The sequence below is a fragment of the Phodopus roborovskii genome, unplaced genomic scaffold (genome assembly GCF_943737965.1).
Source record: "Phodopus roborovskii unplaced genomic scaffold, PHOROB, whole genome shotgun sequence".
NCBI classification, from domain to species: domain Eukaryota; kingdom Metazoa; phylum Chordata; class Mammalia; order Rodentia; family Cricetidae; genus Phodopus; species Phodopus roborovskii.
In genome coordinates this window covers 6,386,051-6,406,493 of record NW_026125444.1, presented here as the reverse complement: position 1 = coordinate 6,406,493, position 20,443 = coordinate 6,386,051, and the positions used below count along the sequence as shown (strand labels likewise).

General features: G+C 41.1%; 1 protein-coding gene across 1 annotated transcript in view; it reads left to right on the top strand.

Annotated features, from left to right (window-relative positions):
* The first annotated feature begins 5,848 nt into the window (after positions 1-5,848).
* Positions 5,849-20,443, top strand: part of Wnt2 (Wnt family member 2) — a 39,478-nt gene continuing 24,883 nt past the window's right edge. Inside the window, exons 1-3 of the mRNA XM_051175726.1 lie at positions 5,849-6,218; positions 8,281-8,507; positions 13,502-13,779. Of these exons, the coding sequence (XP_051031683.1) occupies positions 6,136-6,218; positions 8,281-8,507; positions 13,502-13,779 (588 nt within the window). The 5' untranslated portion in view covers positions 5,849-6,135. The remainder of the gene's footprint in view (positions 6,219-8,280; positions 8,508-13,501; positions 13,780-20,443) is intronic.

Genomic DNA, 20,443 nt, shown 5'->3' with positions numbered 1-20,443 from the left:
AAGTTGACCTTTAATCATTGTGTCATATTCTCATTATTCTGAGTAACTTGTTCATATATACCTATGTATTTTGATGATAATATTTCAATTTAAGAATTTTTTAAATTAGATTTGCATCATTTAACTTTTTCTATCCTCTGTTTTCCTACCTGTATAATATTTGGGAAGAATTTATTGTAGATATAGATGACTATTTTGTGTGTTTACCACCTTTTAACAATGTTGCCTTTGAAGTACATATGTTTTAATTAAATCTTGGCGTCAAGTCTTATTATTTGAATCTTCTTTGCACTAGTGGTGTATCTACCCTGTTTTCCTTTCCTACTACCTTTTGGATCTGAATTTTTTGCTATATGTTAAGTTACCATATTTGTTAGTATTTGTATAGCATTTAAGTAGTTACTGTGGGGAAGGTGTCATGTATGCTTATTGCTGTGGACTTGGAGTCAACGCCTTAGCAGAATGCAGGCTACCTGGACAGTCACCCAAGGTCTCACAGCAACGTTGGTACATCCAGTTTTGGCTAAGGCCAAGAGTACTTGACAGACTACAACAACAATAGGGAGGTAGAAAGGCTGTCTTACCCTGACTTGGCAAGGTTCAACAGTCTTCTATATTTGTCTCCTGCAAGCACATAGGACCGCATGTCCAAATCAGGTGGGGGCAGTCCTTTGCCCAAGAGGCCATTAGCCGAAGCGAGGATGAACTCCATATGGAGCAATAACAGTGTCCAACATATTTTTGGGAAAGTGCATGGTGCTGTCAGGAGCAATAGTGACTCATGTCAATGGAGTATTAATATTAAAACATTTAAATGCCATGTTCTACATGTCTATGAAGTGATTGAAGATTAAGCATCTATGTTTGACTAATCTCATAATTAAAGGAAACATGGGTGAAGATAATCTGTAATACTCAGGAACTTAGCTAAAAAAAAAAAGCTAATTAAAATTTCCTTGAGTAAAGCTGGGATAAATACCTAAACAATATAACTGTGTGTGTGTGTGTGTGTGTGTGTGTGTGTGTGTGTGTGTGTGTGTATACATGCATATATGTAAATCCCTAAAATAGAGGTAGAGTATAAAGGTCTGGACAAGAGGTAGAACTATAAAGGGCAGCATGATAAATATCACCAAATGTATCAATATACAAAATGTCTTGAATACAAGGAAAGTATACATACATAGAATATGGCAAGAATAAATGTGCATAAATTGTATCAATATAGGAGATGTCTTGAACATAAGTAAAAGTATACATACATAGAATATGGTAAGAATAATATGCATAAAACATCATAAGTGGAAAAATTTCACAATTGTTTATCCTGATTCTTATTAAACCGTGTTAGTGTAGAGGTCAGGAGACAGCTTTCTAGTGTCAATTCTTGCCTTCACCTTGCTTTTTGAGATATAGTTTCTCTTCCTTCAGCCATGGCCCTGCACTTTGTCCACTAGGCTAGCTGGCCTACAAATTTCTGAGCAATTCTCCTGTCTCCTATCTCACTATAGGAGTGCAGAGATTACAGATACATGCCACTGCCATGACATCAGGCCTTTTATGTAGGTTCCAGGGATCAAACTCAGGTCATCAGTCTTATGCAGCCAGGGCTTTTATGGGCTAAGCATTCTCCTTGTTAATGGAAAAGGCTAGTATACTCTATTATTTTTACACAGACATGGATCATTTCTGTTGCTTTTCCCTCATCCAAATTTATTTTTATTTATATTTGGTGTGTGTGTGTGTGTGTGTGTGTGTGTGTGTGTTTGTTTGTGTGTATGTGTGTGTGTCCATGCATGTGTGCATGTGCTCACATGTGTGGATTCATGCATGGGTCCTTGTGCACCCGCCTGAACATGCACATTGCATGTACACAAGAGAACAGGTATGTATAAAGGCAACAGCTGCTGAGGATTTCTTCATCAATTACAGTCTACCCTATTTTTTCAGATAGGTCTCTCAGTGAACATGGGGCTCACCAGTTCAGCTAGGCAGGTGGGCCATTGAGACCCAAGCATCTTGCCACCTCAATGATTACATGTATGACTACTTTTCCTGGGTTTTTAAATGTATGTTGAAAATGTGAAGTCAAATTCCTCATGTTTGCACAACAAGCAACTTAACAACTAAGAGACCTCCTCAGGTCAGGTTTTTTTTGCAACAATTTCTTCTGCTAGCAGAACCACTTTAGCAATAATTCTCTCATGGGTGTCTGGCACTGAATTCTCATTGTTTGCCTTTTTCTGAGTACATGTGTATTTGACTTTTATTCATGAAGAATATTTTCACTGGGTATAGAATGATTCTCATTTTTTATACAGTGTTCTTCCTATTCTCTCCCTCTTTGTAATTTATGAGAAATATGAAGTCATTCACACTGTCATTTCCATTTTCTCTTCATAACAATGGGTAATAATGAAATACTTGTCATTGCCATTCATCAGAATTTTTCTTCGCATTGTATTTTTATCAATCCATCTTCCAGTTTCTTCTGTCTTCTCAATTTGTGCTTTTTCCCTATAGGTATTTCAGTTACAGTTACTATATTTTTCAATTATAAGATTTATCTGGTTCCTGTTCACATTTCTGGTTCTTGCTGAGACCTTCTCTCAATTCAAATTCTAGCTTGTCAATTTAGACTATAGCACAAACTCTTCTGTCCTTCGCTAATGGAGACTCCTGCTTTTCTTGGGTTCTTTTTTGCCCACACACCCTGGTTGGGGGGATTGATCTTCAGCAGAAAAAAAGGCAGGGTATTCATGATATAGTTGTAGAGATCATATCATATGTTTTCCTTTCTCTGAGGAGTCCACTGTGAGCTGCTGACTGCCCAGTGCCTGGAGAGATAGGTATCTCATAGTTTATCCAGATGTATACATCTACATAAAAGCATCAGGTACTTGGTACTCTCTTGGGGTTAGAAGCAAGCCTTTGGCATCAATTTGTTGAAATACACACTGGGACTTAAATGATTTCTCCTTTGGTTAAGAAAGGGTTATAGGGGGCTAGAGATGTGGTTCAATGATTAAGACACTTGCTGTTCTCCCAGGAGACCAGAGTCAGTTCCCAGCACCAATGTCAGGTGTCTCACAACTACAGCTCTAGCTCCAGGGGATCCCAAAACACTAGCCTCTGAGGGTTCTTCCTACAGTCATGTGCACATGCCCACATGCAAGCGCACACACATACATATAATTTAAAATAATAAAAAATGAATCTTAAATTTATATGGTTATATTGGAGATCACTGCTTTGAGAAGTAACTCAGACTGAAAGACAAATGACCATGAAGTTGAAGAAGTAACTTCATTTTTAAAGGGTGGAGATAGTCTGGTAGTAAATTAGTTCTCTTCTCTGCCCTGGGAGATTAGACAAACAATGGATCTAACTAAGAAAATAGACTGACTCATTTGGCTAAAATGCTATACTGAAGTTATAAGCAAACTGACAATCTTTTTTTAATTGGGGGTGGAAAAAACTGGATTCTGTATATTGTAGTAAATCATGGTCAATTCTGATATTTCTTACTGAATAAATGGCAAACTCAAACATTTAAGTTGATAGATAAATAAAGTGTTCTGGATCCTGTCTATCACTCTCTGCTCTACCTCACCATTTGTTAACTCCTCTTTACTATCGTCATTTCTAATGCTAAAAGAAAGGTTTGCATTTCTCAGCTACCTTTCAAGAGCATATAAGAGACTAGATACATACAAGAATATGGGGCTACACTACGTAATGGGTCATGAGTGACTAGGGGTGGAGCAGGGACAGGGTAGTCAGATCTGGAAGAGAGCAGTCATCATCATCAGGTCCAGACTGCCTCCAGACAGGTCAGGAGGGGTGTTTGGGTGGACCTTTCTCACATCTGGGTTTAGACTCTCTTGAACTTTTTTAGCCTTTTTCCTTTGACCAACACTGATTCGTACTCTGCAAAGCATGTGGCGCTTCCTCGTGTTCCTCCCATGAAGCTCTTTGGGGAGGATTTAATTGGCTCTGAGGATGGTCCATCCCTTTTCCAGGAGGCCTCTTTCAGGTTTAGGTCATTCCATTGGCCTCACCATCAACTGAAGGGTAGGTCTCCCGGCCATATAATTCCCAGGGCGGAGAGGAACGGATCCTAAACTGATGGTCACACTCCATGTGTCCCTAACAGCCCCTAAACTGTGAGGACAGGATGTGCTGGCATGGGTGGGACTTGTGAACTGGCCTTTCAAATGTAGTTAACATTTCCATTGTCCATGTAACCTGCCTACCTTCCCAAAATTCCCATATATTGCCTGGCTTTATTTACTGGTAGAAGCGAAACTTCGGTACTTCAAGAAACTGTGACAATGGCGAGTGGAGATAAATTTTAGCTTGTCCCTTTGCTTCCTTCAGAAAGAAGGCTGGTGGCCATAAATTGAGGTGCAGGAGGTAATGCTGTTGGGAATGATCCTGGACCTCCCCTGCCAGCGTGCGCTCCTCCTCAGAACAGCAGCGCACCCCCTCCCTGGCCCAGCGAAGATGAAGCAGAACTTCCCCTGGGTCGCAGCCCAGTGATATGGAGCAGCTCTGGCGCAGAGCCCTGCTCTTCCCGAGTCGTGGGTGGCGCGGTGCTTGTTTCCCTCTCCTCCCTTTCCGGACCCAAAAGGGGATGTATCTGGGTCAGCCTGGGAGGGGCCGGACCTGCCACGGACAGCGAGGGGGAAGGGGGTGGCGATGACAGCATCTTTCAGGTTTTTGGCATCTATGGGCTGTGCCTCTTCCAGCCTCTCACCGCTCTCCGTGCTGGGCGATTCTGGAGGATCCCGGCCCAAGAAAGTGGTGGGCTATGCGAGTGGGGAGTACTGTTGTGCTTCCTATCAGCCTGCCTGCTCTACGCACAATTACCATACAACCCCTTTATATTCCCTATTCCCCAGGGCACGCTCCTGGGTGGTGGCAGCGGGTCCTCCGTGCCAGGAAAAGAGCAATGGAACAGTTCAAGGTCGCTGTAAGTTCCTGGTCTTCCTTTCCGGTGATAAACCATGAGGCTGTAAGCCAGTTCAAGATGCTCCACCCTCGGGCCCAAACCCCATCTCTACTCTGTAGGGACCCAGGTCGGAGATCCAGCGTTACTGTACTTTGGCCAGACGCACAGGTTGGACACCCTGGCTGGAGCAGTGTAACTCAAGCCAGAGAGCAGACACCTGGATGCCTAAGAGCCCCTCTCTCTGTGATATATTGCGCTCCCTCAACAGCGCTAGGAGGAGCTGAGTGTGCGCGTAAAAGCCGCACCTTCCTAGGGGCGCTTAGGCTGAAACTGTTGCTTGAGATCTCCTGGGTCCCAGCCACTCTAACCCCCACTCTCTTCGTGTATGGAACACAGGAATCAAGGCCAAAGGTCTTAATTTCCAAGGCCTAGGCTATCTGTTCTCAACCTAGCCCACTCAGACACTGCATATCCCAATTCCCATGAGTACTACCTCCTAGTATTGAAGCAATGAATAAAAAATCATTTTTTGGCTTCTTGCATCCTGTGTGCAGTTACCTCCTCACCACCACCTCCACTGTCCCCCAACGTTGAATAATTAGGGACTTCAGTTTACCAGAAACTGCTAGCCTTGCCAAAGCAGAGCCTACAATCTGGCGGTGGCCCTAGTCCACTGTAGCTCTTTGGCTAGGAACTTCCCCAAAGGTTCCTTTGCCACAATGATGCTCGGTGTGACCCAGAGGTTTGCCAACCTCCTCTGGCCCTCCTCACCCGGAGGTGTCTCTTGCCATCGTTTCTCCCACTCCTCTCTAAAATCTGGTGCCCCCCACGCCCCGCCCGGCGCAGCGCCCCCTTCTTTGGCTGCGCCTGGAGGGGAACCGAAAGGACAGGGTGCGCGGGAGGCACACAGAGCTCGGAGCTGCCTGCGCTCGCTGCGCCTAGGGAATTGGCTGTGGGCGAGGCAGTCCGGCTGCCCTTTATCGCTTGCTGGGCTCGTCTTTTGAAACTTTATCAGTGAGTCTCACCACTAGCCGCAGACGCGAGCGGCGGGGGGGGGGGGGCGGGGGCGCAGAGGCGCCGGCTGCCGTGACGAGGCGCTCCCGGAGCTGAGCGCTTCTGCTCCGGGCACGCATGGCGCCCGCACACGGAGTCTGACCTGATGTAGACGCAAGGGGGTTAATATGAACGTCCCTCTCGGTGGAATCTGGCTCTGGCTCCCTCTGCTCTTGACCTGGCTCACCCCAGAGGTCAGCTCTTCATGGTGGTAAGTCCACGCATATGGGCGCGGTGCTGATGGATTTTTGGAGCTGGGAGTGGGGACCCTACTGGTCGCATAGACCCTCCCTGGCTGTTTCCCAGTCCTGGCAGTTGTGGATTCTGGAGCAACATGGACTTATCACAGCATCCTGAGCCTAACCCCTTTGCTTTTCTCAAAAACCCATTTTAGCTCTGACAACTCCAAAACATTTCCCATACCCACAAATGAGAGCTCTGATGTTTGGTTGTTCGGATCCAGCTGAGTGACAGCAAAAGCAGCCAATACTTAATTCCACTGAGAAATGTGCTAGCCTGATCTCTAACTGTAATACAGACGTGTGTGTGTGTGTGTGTGTGTGTGTGTGTGTGTGTGTGTGTGTGTGTGAGAGAGAGAGAGAGAGAGAGAGAGAGAGAGAGAGAGAATAGAATTCACGTTGAAATCTACAACTGCCACCCCCCACATCCAAAAAAAAAAAAAAAAAAAAAAAACTGTCTCAAGAGAAATCAGTAGTTCAGGCAGTTGGAAATGTAGACGTAGAACCTGAAGCTTGTGATTTTGTATTTTTCCCCGTCCTTCCACATTGTGGTGCTTTACCCCAGTGAGGCAGCCTCCAGGTAGAGACTATTGCCTTGAAGCAAAACTGCTGGATCTGACATCCCCAAGATGCTATGCTACTCAAAACTGTCTTCCTAAAGGGTGACTAGGCTGCTGTTTTTGTATGCTGATCTGTGATTTATTTTGGGCATTCTCTGCCTATCCAGAAATCGTGTCCATCTTTCAACTTTATGACCTTGAAAAGAGATGGAGTTGAGAGCTCTGTAACTTTCTTGTACATAGAGTACCAGGGCAGATACTAAAGTACTTGGATGCCAATTCAGAAAGATTGGCTATCCCCCCACACACATCTTTTTGTATTGGACAACAGTAAGGATCTCAGCCAAATTCAGGTCAAAGTCAGTGACGATTTAGACATTTGAGTGCCTGAGGGAAACAGCAAAGCACTGATACCAATGGGTGGGGGGGGGGGAGGTGTCAGCTCCTTCCTAAGTGAGTTAAACAGGGAGCCCTTTAGCCTTGACATGCAATCAAAAAATGATTTATCAGATTGACCATTCTTTCAATAAAATGATTATTTCTGTTTCCATGTGTGTATAAATATTACTTATCACTCCAGCATTTTGTCACATCTCTCAGCTGTCAGTTAAATATATATTTTTGTAAGTTGCAGCTGTAATGATTTTATGACCATATAACACAATGGCAAATGCAAAGAAAGATATTCCCCTTGTTTGGACACTTCAAAAGACACCTATGAAAGCTTGAGTGGTATAAAAGCTACCTTTCTAAACGTTTCACACTAATGAAGAACATCTGCCCAGAGATGATGGTATAATTTTTTTTTTTTTGTTAGAGTTTCTTTTCAGAGCATACTTTACGGAGCTATAATGCTGGTTCTTCCAAATATTTAGTGCTCTTGATAACAATAGAAAGATCCGCACACACACACCAGTTTCTATGAGAGCCAAAAAGAGCTAGAAAATGAAACCATTTTAAAGATTCTTTAGTGTGGGAAGAATGGCATGTTTGTAAGAAGAATGTAGCATCCGATCCCAGCAGGTGCTAATGGGATAGATCCTGGCAGTTCTGAAGACGTTTAGATCAGACAAATGGGAGTGAGGAACTTCTAAAGGTCAGCTTCCTCCAAAGCCAAAAGCAGACATATGGTATTCACTGAGAGCAGAGAGTTCTTTGAAATTCTTTGTGTTCTCCCAAACACAATGCCCCCTCTTAAGGCCCTGATCTTCACAATACTACTGCCTCTGCCTCCCTGCCCAAAGCATCATTTGGTGGCCCCCACTTTGGGAGACAGTCATCACTCTATTTGGAAGTAGCTTTCACCAGGTCACCAGCCATGCTGCTGTACTAAATGAAAATCGAATAGTCCCCTGCCTTGTAGTGTTAGTGGAGGAAAAGTAATTCAGACTCAAACAGTGCTTTGAATGCTGGTCTCCTGGGCAGCACCGAGCTCTGGCCATATCACTTTTGCCTTTCTGATGGTTTCGCACAGGTACATGAGAGCTACAGGTGGCTCCTCCAGGGTGATGTGTGACAATGTGCCAGGCCTGGTGAGCCGCCAGCGTCAGCTGTGCCACCGACACCCAGATGTGATGCGTGCCATTGGCCTGGGTGTGGCTGAGTGGACAGCAGAGTGCCAACACCAGTTCCGACAGCACCGCTGGAATTGTAACACCCTGGACAGAGATCACAGCCTCTTTGGGCGGGTCCTCCTCCGAAGTAAGTCTCCTACCTTCACCCAGCTCCCTGCTCCTGGCCCTCCCTGTGCCAGTGCTCAAGGCCCCTGCTCATCCTTAGTGGCATTCTCTTCAGGGAGTCTGTGCTTTGGGGTAGCATCACCTCCTTGCGAAGATGAGAGTCAAGTCAGTGAAGGAACTATCTCATGTCTATGCGCCTTTGGTGGAGCAGGTTGAGAGACTATGGATTGTAGAATTGCAGGCTAGTGTCCTTTTATTCTTTGCCCTGCCCACCACTTCAACACTGCATGACCATTCAGCATCAAATGTTGTCTCTGGAAAGAAAGAAGCAACCACAGGACTCTTTCAACTTCTTTTAAAAATATCTTTCTGAGTCTTGAGCCTTCAGAGGAATTTGATCTGAAGATCAAGATAGTGTGTTCAAATCTTTATTTGATTTAAATACACTACGAAGATTTTGTGAGTAGAGACAAATCACACCTCATCACCTTTGACCTCTTACTAGGTCAGGGTAATTCTGCATCTACTTTCTATTTTCCATAGAATGAAATTCCACAAGGGTAGGGACTAGCTTTGATTGGTGCCTGCATTGTAGGTCCCATTCATTTATTATGATGAATGACTAGGTAAACTTGTATGAGGACCTATTGCTTTTCCAGATACATTTTAGGCAGTAAGAATATTCATGAATGAAGACTGAGGACCCAGAATACACATGTTTCTTTTTCTATTAGAGGGATATTTAACTCCTTTTCCTAATTAGATAAAGGGGGCTTTAAGTGTCTGAATATTGAAACTAGCTCAAAGCCAGTGATCTATTCTCACATAATCAGAGAAGATAAATTAAAGTCCTTTTACTTTCACATAACATTCATCCATTAAGCTGGCAGGAGTAGCATTCTCCATGAAATAATTCTGTCCATTTGTTAGCTGGAAATCTGACTAGAAATGCAACAGTGTCTGTGCAAAGACAGAAACAGAGAACTTTACACTTGTTTTTGCCCACCCCGCTCCCTCCTATTCCCAAGAAAATCGTCCAGGCTATGCACTTGGTAATGCTTAACAGAGGGTGTTTCTATCATGTCATCATCATAGCCCTAGGGTTTTATGAGGCCAAATGCATAAATGAATGTCTCTAAAATCCCCCAAGGGCGTAGTACTCTCACCCTTAGAGTATCCTTAAAGTTAATTTACTGTGATACTCTGCAATTTTATTCTCTAGTTTAAGAACTATATTCTTAATGCATTCTTTTTAGAGTTTCGATATGACATCGCAAATTTTTAAAAGAATAATAGCAAATGTCACCCTCATGGAATTTTAAGACTTCACCTAGATTAGTTCACCAGTAAATCAATTAGCGTTGGACCTTGTCACAGATAACTTGCAAATATCCATCAAAAGTCATCACAGGCTGTGTTGCCTGTAGGTTTTCCCTTATTAAAACAGATCAAGAGTTTCCAGTGGTTTTAAATTAGAAAACCTTCCCGTGTATGCAGTGACAACCTGTGGCTCCATTAAGTCCTTTGATTATAGAGAGGTGGAAAAAAAATAAACAGCCTTTAAATCACAAATGAAAGGAAGCAATTTAAATTTAAATGTATTATTAATGGGCAGGGGTGGGGGCATGTGGCGGTGGGGAGACGAGTTTCAGGATTGGGTTCTCTCTTTCCACTCTGTGCGCCAGACAGTCAATTCAGCCTTTTCTTGCCCAGCCATGACACTGACCTAAAAGGAATTGGCTCCAACAAATGGTCCAAAAGATGGCATCTCTGCCAAAACTGGGGATTATTGCATAGAACACTTAGGAAGAGATTGTGATGAGAGAAAATGGAACTAATTACCTTGGCCTCTCTATGGCCTCAGGTGAATAAGGATTTCTACCTGGGATTTCCTACAGATGATGCTGAGCACTTTGCCAATGTGCTAGGAACTTAAAACCTTCACAGTGCATGATTTCCTCCCACAGCAGGCCAACTTCTTCCTAGACATCTCTGAAGATCTCTGCAACTGTCAGTGATGATTTTGTATGGGTTTGTGGAAGGCTGAATTTGGCCTATAGCAGCTTTTTCTTGGAAATAATCATGAAATTCCAATGAAGTAATCCACAGATTTCTTGCAGTTAATTACTTAGAGGGACATTTCAGTCTACAGTTGTGAAGAACTCTCTGTTAGAAATCTTAATGTACCACTAGGTGATCCGGGGAAGATAAACGGTAACACTGCTGTAGGGAGATCATTATAACTACTAAAACCCCCCATGATTATAGAGGAGTGGAGAGCAATTGCCTCATGTGCCCTGGAAACCCAGGGTAAAACAGAATGACTTTTAAGACCATTTGGAATTTACTCTTTTTTCACAGGCAGTAAAAAAAATTTAAAAATATAGTCTCTTAAGTAGATACCTCTGAAATTCTAGAATAGGCTTAAAAAACAAAAGGTGATTAGGATTCATCCTTGTAAGTTTCCAGAAGAAAAGACAAAAGAATACAAGACAAGTAAAGTAAGGATAAAAGAAAGCATTTTTAAAGAGTTGGACAATCCATGACCCCCAAGATACCATAGCTTAGTGTTTTGCCTTCCCAGGTAAAGTCTTCCTAACCCAAACAAACCCTGGCTTTGTGCCCAGCTGACATTGTTCAATGCATCTCAATCCCAAAATGATGGCCCCTACAACAGCAACACTCCAGGAAGTGTCTACATCACCATTCAGATTAGGGTTTTGTTTCATTTGTGATGACCTGAAGAAAAACCAGTTTGTCTAAGAAACCCGTGATCAAATTTTGGGTTGTTATGAAGCCAGATCTCAAAATGTGCTACTATTTCACACATAGCATTTTAGTGAATCACCTGAACACTTAACTGAAAACATGATCCCACAACATCTGGAGGTAAAACAAAAAGTCATGTAGTAATAGCTAGACATTAATGAATGTGTTTGACTAATAAAAATATTTAGAAAGATGATATTTTTCTTCAGAAATTGGTTTTTGAATTATAGAGAATTACTGTCTGTTGGTTAAATCCACAGGTGATTTTTTTTTTAGGAGTTGCATGAGGATGAATTGTGAACTTCAAAACCCACTCTAGTGCTTTTAAAATACTGTGAGTTTCTTAAATGCTATGACCCATGTCTTCCATGTTTTTCCTCAAAGTATGATTAGTAGTAAATACATAAAGCATGTATGCTTATTTCTACTATATAATGATTATAAATATGGACACTGGACTCCAAATCCCAAACTAGACTTTCAATGATAATGACAGAAAACTATCAGCCAGGGATTTTTTTTAACCATACAAACAAATATATAAGGAAAGTGTTATTTATCTAAAAGCCAGTAGACAAAATTAAACCATGTTAGTCACCAGCTCTCAATTCCTCTTCACCCATGTGTGAGCCTTAGAGCATAAGCTGGGGCTTTTGAAGTAGTTCCTAGGAGCCCACAGTCTTCTGTCTAGAGCACTGCTTGATACCTGTGGCAAATACTCATCTAAGTGATTATCCCTGGAAGCAACTAGTACCCTTTTTGATGGTTAGCGTTTTGGAGGGCGATGTTTCTAAAAGGCTGAGGTAAGTGCCTTTTAATATGGTGTAGAGATGTGCTCCTGGTTTTTAACAATGAGGTTAGCATTGCAAATTTTGCAAGGGATGCACTGTAAGCTGGAGCACTGAGTGACACATGGAAACAAGTAAAGTTTCAATGTGATAAAGTAGCCTGTTCTCCCAGCTGTATGGTTCAAAAAGTCACACTGGTCTTGACAGATTGAGTCACTGAATGGTTCTCTGCTCTCTGCCTTGCACTGGCATTAGCTGGTCCTGCTTCTATTTTGATTGTTAATATATTTGCTGCAGCAACCATTAATAAAAAGCTATGCTAATAACAATGAAATACAGTTCCACTTGAAAAATGAGGTGCACACCGACCCCAAAGAGCCTTATATCTGTCACTCTACCACAACACTGTGTTATGAGTTACTACAGATTATTAAAATAATTTAATGTAGTTATTGCACTGAAATATGTACTTCTCAGCCTGTAAGTGAAAGTGGGCTGTTCTCTAATAAAGAACAAGTCTAAAGAAAGCCCCCAAAGGGTTCTTGCCCAAGTCTAATTATAGGCGGTAAATTTGTTTCTTTCCAGAAAAACCAAAGGAAAAGCTTTTCACTGTCTCTGACCCGATACCAGTGATTAGTGCAGGTGTTCCAGAAGAAAGGGAAATCACCTTAGTAGACACAGTATATAGCCCAAGGATATTGCATATCACCTTCAACAATCTTCCAATTACTTGTGAAAGTTGATGGCAAGCCAGCTCTCCAGTGTTAATGCCAGGGCCTGTTGGCTGACTGAATTATCCTCCTACTCTATCCCCAAGATTTCCTTGATTGCAGAATTTCACTGTCTGTAAGGTAAATTTGCCTTAGTGTCTTCACTATGCCTAGAGATGTGGGAGGGTGTTTGTTACTCTAGCCTCCAACTCTTGGGTTCAAGAAGTCTTCCAAACCAGCCTCTGGAGTAGCCAAGACCATAGTCACATGCAACAGTGTCTGCCTTGACGGGTTTTCTCCAAGCTGTGATATCATGACTTCTACACCATACAATGGAATGAATGATTGAAAAGCTGTAGAATCCAGACTGGTTTATAGATGGAGAAACTGAGGTGACTCATGCCACTTCTGCTCTTCTGGGACATCTAGAGTTGGGGGGGTGAATGTGATTTGCTCAAACCAGGAACAAGGCTATCTTTTATCTTTTCTACTTAGTATTTAAGGAGAGTCGGACATTAGATATTTAAAAGGATTACATCCTACATTAAGTGCAAGTGTGCAAGTGATTTGGGTTAAAAAAAAAAAAAAAGAAAGAAAGAAAGAAAGAAAAAGAAAAAGTAGCCTGGGATCTAGAAAAGACTCCTTGGACACCACATATGATATGCCAAGCAGCTCACTGTGTGACAGCAATGTGGAACACTTGAAGAGAAGCTCTCTGACCACTTTTAAGAAAAGCATTTTTATTTCAGGTAGTCGGGAATCTGCCTTTGTTTACGCCATCTCCTCAGCTGGAGTTGTATTTGCCATCACCAGGGCCTGTAGCCAAGGAGAATTAAAGTCCTGCTCTTGCGACCCAAAGAAGAAAGGAAGTGCCAAGGACAGCAAAGGCACTTTTGACTGGGGTGGCTGCAGTGACAACATTGACTATGGGATCAAGTTCGCCCGTGCATTTGTAGATGCCAAGGAAAGGAAAGGGAAGGATGCCAGAGCCCTGATGAATCTTCACAACAACAGAGCAGGAAGGAAGGTATGAATTGTGCCCCTGCTCATTTGGGGGCCCTGTGGCCTTGTGACTCATTGAGATAGAGCTTATCTTCAGATTTCCTAGAGTTGACTAGATGCTCTGTAGACACAGCTTCCCACTAACCCTACCCCCACCCCCAGCCCAGGGCCACTTGTTCTAAAGAGTACCACCAACTAGGCTGAGACATCCCCAGCCATGCCCCATGAGTCAAGTATTTTATGATCCCTCTGGATAGCGTGGAATCCAGGCAAGAGGTATGATCTGCCAGAGAGTTCTTCCCGAAAAGCACTAGTATATTGAATACTATACCAAAGCATTTTCTCCCAATATTCCATGAAAGTTATTCACCAAGCATGGTGGGTTGGTTTCTCTTGAATGCAGGGTACTTTCTTTTGAAGCCAGACTCAGCACTAGTTATAACCACCACCTTTTTTTTTTTTTTTAATGTGTTATTGTCTGAATAAGAGAATAAGAGAACCAGAGAAATACCTTTATCCTTTTATCTGGATGAACCTCCTAGTTCATAGGAATCTGGTCTGCAACCATCTTCAAACACCCAATTGGTACATAAGGAAACTGAAAGTCCCCAGAGGGCAGGACTAGAAATCAGATTAACTCCTAAACCAACTTCAATCTAGTATTAAACTGCTTCAACTCCTCTGGTCAATGCATTAATGAGGTAGGACTATTTAGATGGCAGCGTGGCCAAAATCACAAGAGAACCAGAATGTTGTTATCTGTGACTTTGGGCAGAAAGCAGAAACTGACTGACTTAAATGAATGTTTGGTCTGAACCACTATAAGATAATCTAACTACCAAAAGAAATAGCTATGATGTGTCTTTTGTCAATAAGGCACCAAATATATTTGATACTGATTTGAAAGAAAAGAAAAAGAAGATGAAGATAAGCAAAAAATAAAATTGAAAAGTGTGGAGGGGGAACTGATGTGAAAAAGCATAGAAAAAGGATACAGCTCTACTTGGGTGATATCCTTTTACTATGCTCCTGAAAAAAACAAATCTCATTTAAAAGAAGTTGGAGAAAAGGGACTTTACTTAGCACATGAAATAGGAAGAGTGTGGCCCAAGCTGTTTACAAATAGTACCCCTTTTGAACTTAAACATTAGCATTTTTTATTTGCATTAAGTTGTGAACTTACAGTGCCGACTGCCAAGAATATAGACTATGGTTATGCAATCCTACAATTGGTAATTGCTGTTTGTGCAATGATTTAGATAAAAATAGTCTATGCTGACCTTGTGTCTCTGATAGGAGTACACTGCTTAATTATTTGAATGGGGTATTTTAACTAGATTCCTCTGTTTACAAAGATAAGCTATATGACTCTATGTGACTTTACATTGTATCCCAGAAAGTGTAGACTTACTAAAATATATGTTAAGTTTTTATAAAAGGTTATTAGACAGTGAATAGCTCTAATCTTCAAAACAATAGATCTTAGCTATTATATACTAGGTCCTACATAAACAAGTGTTTTTATGTAAATCACATGATTGTACTATGTGTAGAAATGAACAGCTGTCGGGCCTCAGATACTCTTCTGCCTGCTCCACAAAACTTAGGAGGCTACTTTTGATTGGAATAAAAGTGCACACACTGACTTTTTAAAATGTGGCTTTAATTAATGGTGGGTGGGCAGCCTTTTTCAAGGAGATGCATGATGTCAGTGAATATGAACTTTAATGAGAGTAAATGTATTGAGATAAACATGCGTCTCTAATTCTCTCCTTGCGGTCATTAGACCCCCAGTACCAACTCCCCCTTCTTAGCAACAGAAGGCCTGTGGACTTAAAATGAGAACAGGCTGGGTTCATGTTTGAAGGCAGTCCTCCTGAGCTAAGTTTCCAATCAGCCCAGCTCTAGAAAACCCCAGTCTCCAAGGGCTGACAAGAACATCAGCACAGGCTTTTCCTCCTGTTGCTTTATAGTGTTCTCCAAATTGTCTGATATGAGCCCCATCTACTTTTAAAACTGAGAGGAATGGTGGGGGGGATATATTTTATTTGAAAAGTCATACTTTCCAAGACATATCTGTTTAACCAATGCTAAGTCACAACTCAGCACTACCATCCACATAAGACCTCAATTTACCCCCCAATAACTAAAGTTTAATTAATTTCTTATGACAGCCTCATGTATTTCTCTTCTGTAATGCTGTCTATCTGCATTACTCATTCTAACTATTTTCAGAAGACTTTATAATTATTTTTCTTCTTTCACGTTCACTTGAGTTTTGTCTTTCATTGGATCTAGTTTTCTGGTCCCAAGTAAGTTCACCTGGTTCAAGGACTCTCTTCCCCAACTTCTCCAGGCTGTGAGTCTAAAGCAGCCATGCTGTGAAGACTTGCAAATTATATTAAGGCAACTTTTAGTGAATGACCAGCAAACAATACCTGGTCAAGGGCTACCATTGGTTCTCTTTCATGAGCTTGCAAGGGGCTTTTAAGGGATTCTATTCATTTTCTAAGATGAAATAATCATAAGTTCATTAAACTTTCTTAAGAGAACCTGAATCAAAATAATCTTTGAATCTAATCAAATTCTGCTCTTCAACAACTCTAGCAATTTCCCTAAGAATATGAATTTCCATAACAGAATTCAATAAAACTATTCTCTCCAAAACATGTCAGGCCTGTGGTGTGTAGTAGGTGCTCAGGAAAAGTCTCTTTTCCATTAGTAGAGCCAACTTTGTAACTCAGGTAATAGAAGCTGACCAAAACCCAACATGAACTGTACTTAGGAGTTAACCAGCTATTCCATCTACAGACTCATCTTCTATACAATCCAATGCACTAATAAAACAGACATAGTTTTGCTAATTTATAAAGTCTTTTAAAATGTTTCATACTAGGGTCTTCCCACTTCGCAATAGGAATAAGAAGTAGCATGGATATTTCTAATCCCAGGTGGGCCAACCTAGGGTCAGGTGATAGTAAGAAGCTAGGCTTAGGGTTCACATACAATTGTGTCTGCCTGTAGGCACTTGTCTATATTTCCACATTGTCTCTCTGTCATAATTTTCTAGAAAAGCTAACAGTATTCCTATATTTCTTTAATTAAAAAACGAACACCAGCTGCTGTCCTTGGAAGGTGGCTTTGATGATGACATTTCCCCTGGGTAGCTTCATCTCACAAACTTTGTTTGGTTAGCATGTAGTTACTACTGGCTGTTGTTGTTTAATCTTTTTGTTCTTAAATTTTTTTCATACACTCTATTTTGATCATAAATTCCACTCCTCCAACTCCTTCCCCACCCAACTGTGCTCTTTTTCTCCCTTAAAAGAACAAAAACAAATAAAAAAAAAACTAAAAGGACCAATAACCAAAAGCAATTTGCATAGAGTCCATTTTATATCTGTCCAACTACTCCTGAGCACTTTCCCTGGAGTGTGGTTCATAGATCCAGTGTCTTGACATTGATGAAAACTGATTTTCCCTCTCCTAGCAGGTATCACTTACAAACACCTCTTTAGTAGAGGTGAGACTTTGTACTCACCCCTTTTGTATCTATCACTACCCTAGATTTCAGGTTGCAGTAGGAAAGTTACAGCTATAAAAACAACATGCTATTGTAATAAAATGATGCAATATGTATAGTAATAAAAACAAATGTTGGTGAATGGAATAGAATTGAAGACCCAGACATGACTCCACACACCGGATGACACCTGAATTTTTACAAAGAAGACTCCTAGGCAGTGATTGATTTGAACAGGGAAACGTTGTCTTAATGATGACAACATGGCTGTGGGTCATTGTGAACTCTACTTAGGCAACTTGATCTCATTTGAGAGATTCACAGAATTTCATCAAATGACCCGAAAGTCTGGAAGTAGTATGTGTTACTTAAAGCACTGTATGTCACTTAGGTCACAAGAGGACTCTTACTAAAGCCACCTGAACAAACACATTTGGGAATATTGAGACAGATAAGAAAACGGATATGAAAAAGTGCATGGCCACAGGACTAACTTTTAGTCAGAGAGATGGTGGCATTTTAATACAAGACATGCTGTGTTAAGTGGCATACTAAGTTAGGGTCTATTAACTGAGGAGATAAATGCCACATACACACATGCACACACACACAGACACACACACACACACTCACACACACACACACCACATGAAGCCTACAAGCTAGAAATGACAGATTTCCCATAGAGATGCCCTTCAGGATTAATGGAATGTAAAACGTAAGGTGAGCAATGACCAGGGTTTCACAGAGGAGCTACTGATAGAGTTAATGAGAGCAAAAGCTGGACATATATCTTTGCCATACCTAGAGATCCTTAAATACTATGCTAAAACTTTTGGATGCCACTGGAAAGACACTATACTTTAGTTCAATTTTTATGTATTTTTTTCAATTCCTTTTCAGTCTACTTTGAAAGAGTGAGGGGTATCAAAGTTCAAACCTTTTTAATGTATTTGAATTAATGATTAAAATTAGATTTATTAAGAAAATTGCAAGATTTCCTCTAGCCCCTTGAATCTAATGATTAGTCTTAAGAAATATCCATGTCAGGAGTGTTAGAGTCTGCTCCCTGATATTAACTAACTGCAAAACAGAGTATTTGAGCCAGGCAGTGGTAGAACACACCTTTAATCCCAGCACTCAGGAGGCAGAGACAGGAGGATCACTGTGAGTACAAGGCCAGCCTTGTCTATGAGCAAGCTCCAGGACAAGCTCAAAAAGCTACAGAGAAAACCTGTCTTGAAAAACCAAAAGCAAGCAAACAACCAAACGAAAACCCCCAGAACATTTGGTAACTGTATAGATATTACCTTTTGTAACAGTAAAGCTTAATGTTGTCTATTGTCTGAGCAATTTCTAACTCCAGATGTCATCTTGACTGAGGCAGTTAGAAGGCAAGATTATGTAATACTTGAACACAGCCATGACAGGCTCCCTAACTCACATTGCCATAGAAAACGAGATGCCCATACATATGCACTGGATCTCAAGAAAACCTAAAAAAGTTAAGTACATTTTTGGTATGAGGAAATGTGAATATAATAAAGTAGTCAGAATCAGGGTACACACTGACTGTATTTATGAATTGAAGTGATCTGAAATTCCTAGTTCCATTAGTACCCTGCATTGTATAAGGGAGGACCTTCTGGAATGAGGGACTCCAGCACTGTGCTTAAACGAGTACCAAGCAAAGATTGAAAAGGGAGAGCATAGAGGCCCTTCGGTCGCCCACTAGAGAGCCAGGACACAGCAAACACTTTTAAGTGCATCCACAGGAAATGTCTCCAAAGTAAACACAAAATCAAAGTTGTATAACTTGTAAGCAGAACCTTAAGGCAATAAATAAATAAATAAATAAAAACTAAGTTCTAATAAAGATATCACAAAATAGGTCCCCTGATATCACTTGAAACAGGTAATAAACAAATAATGGATCTGCCTTCAGAGAACTGGAATATGATGAAAAAGAAAGCCGACTCTTAAAAAGTAAGGGATATCAATGGACAAGGGAGGATTAAAACCAACATGTACTGTAGAGCCAAGCTGTGTACACCTCCTCTCCATTCCTGCTCTTCCCATTAACAACTCCAGGATCTTTATAGGGCACAAAGTTCACTTTGCAACATCCCTGTTTCCTGGGTGATCTCCTTAGTCCATTACATTCAAAACTCAGATTCAGAAAAGTCGGAGGAAGCACCAGCCTCTGTCTCATTGAAACCCAAATTAGTACCCATTTGCTACACTATATGTCCTCTTATATCCTCTGAATCTAAACTCAACCAAAATTAAAGTTCTCAAACAGAGGATAACTCTTAACAAAATCAGTTCAGTTCCATGAAAGCTCTATTCATAGAGAATGCATCTTAGCCCTGCATCATTTGTTAGCTAGAATTTTGTATGTATGGCTGGTCTATGGGAATGCCAGGTCCCACAAATACAGATCCCACACCCTATATTTTCTACCTAAGCAAGCCCACCTACAGTCATTGTTTATAATAGATGACAGAGCTGAAGAAATCACAGTACCTTATTGAGCTTAATAAATGTTTGCATAAGCTAACCAACTGCACCTTTTCTAATAAACAGTCCTTGCTTCCCTGGTTCCAGAGCATGAACAGTTGAAGGATATAAATTGTTTCAGTGTTCAGTAACTCCTATCTCAGAGATGTGGGCCTGTCAAAAGGATTTAATTGGTAATAAATGCACTTGGCTCTAAGCCAATCTGGAAATTAAATAATGTGTTTTTAATGTGTGTTTCCTCAGGAAAACCAATAGGACCAGAAATATGTTGGCTGCTTTGTGCTACACAACTAACTAAACTCTGGAGCACCAACACTTCTTCAAATAAGTCAGCTTATACATACTTACCATGAAAAGACCCAAAACAAATTATATATGTTTGATTTCTAAGGCAAGGCCAATGGACCATTGGCAAGTATTTTATATAGTATAAAGTAGATGACCTTTTTCTGATTGGAAAATTATTATGACACAATTAAGGTTTGTAAGCTTGACCACATGCATGTTTTTTTTTTTTTTTAAATCTTCTATTTTTTAAGGAAAACTGATGAGGTCACCATAGCGGCTCTGTCTGTTTGGTTTTCATAAAAGCTGGTGTAGGAAACCTTCTCCTTGAGAGAAGTTTGTTCTTACAAGTGGCAAAAGA